This window comes from Medicago truncatula, chromosome 3 (genome assembly GCF_003473485.1).
Source record: "Medicago truncatula cultivar Jemalong A17 chromosome 3, MtrunA17r5.0-ANR, whole genome shotgun sequence".
NCBI classification, from domain to species: Eukaryota; Viridiplantae; Streptophyta; class Magnoliopsida; order Fabales; family Fabaceae; genus Medicago; species Medicago truncatula.
Window position 1 is genome coordinate 29,122,358 of NC_053044.1, and position 4,742 is coordinate 29,127,099.

Genomic DNA, 4,742 nt, shown 5'->3' on the forward strand with positions numbered 1-4,742 from the left:
TTTATCTTGTTGAGATTTAAATTAGATCATACCTGTTCTTAATGCTTCTACAATTGGTTAATTATGAGTGTAACCTTGTAGATTGATTTTTAGGATTAAAGTAGGCACTGACAACCTGAAATTTTATCAGTTCATTGACTTTTTTTTTTGTCAAGTAGCCTAGTGGCTGGAGCTCACACATTTTAAATGTGGAGAAGTGGGGTGTCCGGGGTTCGAACCCCGACCCCTGCATATATTATGCATTTGTCCCTACCAACTAAGCTAAGCTCACGGGGACAGTTCATTGACTTTTCTAATTACTACTTCTCATAGAGATTAGGAAGTTAAAGTTTGATAATGTAGTACATTACTCCGGTGGGTCCTACACAAGTTAGAACGAGTAAAATAAGTTGTTTTATTTCTTAAAAGGTAAATTTCAGTCAAAGACAAAGGGGGGATTCAAGGAAACTCTAATCACCATTAATTATCTGAATCGCAAAAACCTAATCTTGCATTGGGTAGGGAAATTCAACCCTGCAATTTTATTCATCTTTTATCACTTTTCACTCTTAAAATAAGTTTTGTTAATTATTGAGTTGAACGACAATCCCTTTAGAGAACGATACAACTTACTACATACTTTATTATTTATTGTGATTTAGTGTAGTTGTCAATTTCGTTTGTAAATCTAGTGGTCGACCTGCATACACTATCAGAAAGTCTAAAATCAGGACCATTCACTAACTCCTTGGTAAGAAGACCCTTTGATACACTAATCATTCACTACAAAACATTCCCTCTTTCTCTTGGCAAGGTCCACCAATCATTCACTACAAAACACCATCACCCAAAAATCTTCTTTTATAAATGTTGATTGGTTACTAGAGATAAGTAAATCCCCATTACCAAACCAAGCAAAGAAATTAGGTGGAAGTCAACCATGAAATACATGATTAGCACCTTTGGAATCAACGCATTAAAGTAGGAAATGAAATTATTTGGTAGTTTAGCGTTAGAGAAAAATTAAAGCATCACGAGAGACACAAAAATACACCAAACAATAGACTTATAGCAAAGCAGCAACCACCTCCAAACCATCGAAATCCTTTGACTTTGTAAGAAAATATATATTATTCCATCAACTTAATTGAAAACTAACACAAGCTACAACTTCCCATATAAATTATTTTCTTTAATTTATTCTTGATGCAATATAGACTTCAAATTTTCTTGTAACCAAAAAAAAAAAGACTTCAAATTTTCAATTTATTAATAGTTTCATATAAATACATGGCTTATTTATTTCACATAATGATATTTTTAATGTCGACATGAGCCATGTTCATTACACATTGAGAAATCATGTTATTGAACTCAATTTGGATGGTTCTAAGACAGTGCCTTCACTCATTAAAGTAGTAGCAGAATGGGGATCATGTTTAGGTTTAGCTCCTATTCCTTCATAGTTTTCTTCATTGTAAACTGAAAATGGAACAAAAATATTAGCACAGTGATCATTGTAATATTTATATATTATTTAGTTAGTGAAAATATTAATTCAACTCAAAAATGTTATTTAAATTTCTGATGATATTAAGCTTTAAACAATGTAAATCACTAACTCTAAAAAAATGTAAATCACCTGGTGTTGGAGGAGGTTTACGGGGATCATGTCCAGGATTAGACCTCGGTGGTCCGTAATCGTCTATTTCATATTGGCTATTTTGGTTTCCTATTGAAAATCAATACCACTATTAATATTTTTGTTAAGAACGTGATAAATGCTAACAACACTCTAAATCTTAGTTGAAGTGTTTTAAATTGTTCAGACAAAATTCTATTGAAATAATCAAATTGGAGAGAATGAAAAAGAAACTAACTTGAAAATAAAGTAGGATCCCGAGCCCTAGCTGAGCATAGTAGAAATAAAAAGAAGAAGGAGAAGTATAAGCCACTTCGAGCTTCAAAAGCCATTTTATTTTCTTTATCTCTCACCTGGCCTCTCTGATCTCTACCTGGTTATTATTATATATAGCATAATAAGAGTGGCTTGCAACTTTGCATAAGAGATAATATAATTTTATATGGTAAATTCAAATTAAATGGTATATGGAAACATCCTTAAAGTTAATGGATTTTATAATTTATTTAGTCAAAAGTTAAATTTTAAAAAATTCAAATAACGTCTAAGAATTCAAGTTTCTTTCTTTATACAATAATGTATTGGTCAAATTAGTACTTATAATTCTTTAAAATGTATACAACTTAATTCATATATGCTTCAAAGAATCGTACATTAGTCCCTATTTATTTTTTGGATTTTGCAAATTGGTCTATTTTATCAACTTTTATTACAATTTTGGTCAGTTTTTCAACCTTGAATCTACATTTTTTTTTTACAACTTTTACACGTTTTTTTTGACTACATTTATGGTAGTTATAACCTATCTTATCATTCCCACCTATAAATATCCCTCCAAACTTCTCCATTTCCTCACACCATCTCACACTCTCACTCTCCTCCTCATTCTCTCCCCCTATGAATCTCCTTCTTTTCCTTCTTTTATATCTATTATTTTTAGGGTTTGGTGTAAAAAGAGGCTAATCTTGGGGTAAAAAGATGATTCGTGAGTAGCCTTCTTGGGGTAAAAAGAAGCAGACTTGGTTTTACCCCAGGAAGGCAGATTTTCTTGTGGATTTCTTTTAGTTTTACCACAAGAAGGTAGGTTTTCTGATGGTTTTTTTTTTCTTCGTAGATTTAGTTTTACCCCAATGTAAATGTAATAAGAATTATATTAATAAAATGATATTTTATATCTATTATTTTTGTTCCTTTATTTTTGTTAATTTTTTCATTTATTTTATATGATTGTGTGTGTATTGAATAAATAAATTCGAATAAAGTAAATAAATAAATTTGAATAAAGTAAATAAATAAATTCGAATAAAATGAATCAATAAAGTCAAATAAAGTGAATAAATAAATTATAATAAAGTGAATAAATTAATTTGAACAAAGTGAATAAATAAATTAGAATAAAGTAAATAAAAAAATTTGAATAACGTAAATATATAAATTCGAATAAAGTGAATAAATTAATTTGAATAAAGTGAATAAATAAATTAGAATAGAGTAAATAAATACATTCAAATAAAGACTAATTAAACCTAACGTGAATTCGAATAAAAATTGCGTATTCGAATAAAGACTAATTAAATCTAACGTGAATTCGAATAAAAATTGTGTAATGAATAAATAAATTCGAAAAGTGAATAAATAAATTATTGTTCCATTCAAAACAACATGTATTATGCAAAATCAACTATATATGTTATCACATCAAATTCAATCATATAAGACGAGTCATCACATAAAGAATGAGTTGCATTCTGTGACACTCATCTTATATGAAGGAATTCGATATCATAACTTAAAAGTTACATTACATAAAGTTCCTAAATATGTATATCAATACATTACATTACATTCAGGTATTCGGGTAGAGCCTTCCAACTACAACAATTATCTTACCTTTGAAATGAGGTAAATTCAAACTTGCTAAACGACAACTCTCAAACATTCACCCGGAAGTTCTATTGTTCCATTCAAAAGATTAAATTCTTGTTAGTTTGGTTTAGATGATGGTATTGAAGTGTCAAAAGAATGAGGTGCATTTCTTGACACTTCAATACTTTCATATAAACCAAACTAACAAGAATTTAATCTTTTGAAAGGAACAATAAAACTTCCGGGTGAATGCTTGGGACTGTCATATAGCAAGTTTGAATTATCCCATTTCATAGGTAAGACAATTGTTGTAGTTGGAAGGTGCATTCCCTACCTAATAATCACGATATTCTAGCGGAATCAAACTGTGGAGAATATCTTCAGTTGATCTCAACAACGTTCCACACATATGATCCACGAGAACATGTTGTGCTCCCAAAACATGGTCCTCACATCCTCGTCGTTTGTTAATTCCACCCAACTGAGTGATATTCTCCCATCGTCGAACGTTGGACGTTTATACCAAATAAATACTAATTAAACCTAACGTGAATTCGAATAAAAATTGTGTATTCGAATAAAGACTAATTAAACCTAACGTGAATTCGAATAAAAATTACGTATTCGAATAAAGACTAATTAAATCTAACGTGAATTCGAATAAAAATTGTGTAATGAATAAATAAATTCGAAAAGTGAATAAATAAATTATTGTTCCATTCAAAACCACATGTATTATGTAGAATCAACATGTATTATGCATTCCGTTCCATTTCGCTCGTTTTAAGTTATTCAAACATAGCCTAAAACTCAGAAACCCGTAATTAAAAAGAATGAACACTCAAAGTCATAGGTTAGTTATCGGTTTGAACAGGTAAATATTTACAGGTATTCTTCATATGTATTAATAGTAAAACATGTCATCGGATTCTGATTTTTTTTTTTTGTATCTTCACAGTCTAAATTGATAAATTTTTAGCAAGTATACTAAAACTATCGAAGTAATAAAATAAGTTCGTATCGACGAGGACTGTGTTAATCTCAACTTAGCAATAAAATTAATATCTATGATGTGTAAATTTTATAAGTGCGTGAGGCAGTAGGTTTGTGTGCATAAAAAATAAATAAAAGTTGTTGAAAGATGATTTGAGAAGGATGATTAAGCCGATGAATCCGCTATTGCTTTATATGAGTAGTTTACCTCCCTTTATTCCTAATTACTATTCAATCTTTACGACAAATTAACTAAGTAGTT

General features: G+C 29.7%; 1 protein-coding gene across 1 annotated transcript; it reads right to left on the bottom strand.

The window, feature by feature from the left end:
- Window positions 1-1,231: 1,231 nt before the first annotated feature.
- Window positions 1,232-1,968, bottom strand: LOC112419902 (uncharacterized). Its single transcript, XM_024778040.1, has 3 exons — window positions 1,860-1,968; window positions 1,622-1,711; window positions 1,232-1,461 (listed from the first exon to the last, which is right to left on the bottom strand). Exons 1-3 carry the CDS (start codon window positions 1,951-1,953, stop codon window positions 1,340-1,342), a joined length of 306 nt encoding a protein of 101 aa, XP_024633808.1. The 5' UTR covers window positions 1,954-1,968; the 3' UTR covers window positions 1,232-1,339.
- Window positions 1,969-4,742: the final 2,774 nt, after the last annotated feature.

Coding starts and splice junctions, on each gene's coding strand:
- LOC112419902 (XM_024778040.1), bottom strand. CDS start 1,953: ATGGCTTTTGAAGCTCGAAGTGGCTTATACTTCTCCTTCTTCTTTTTA. Junction 1,712..1,859: donor GGATCCTACTTTATTTTCAA/GTTAGTTTCTTT, acceptor GATTTTCAATAG/GAAACCAAAATAGCCAATAT. Junction 1,462..1,621: donor TAAACCTCCTCCAACACCAG/GTGATTTACATT, acceptor TTCCATTTTCAG/TTTACAATGAAGAAAACTAT.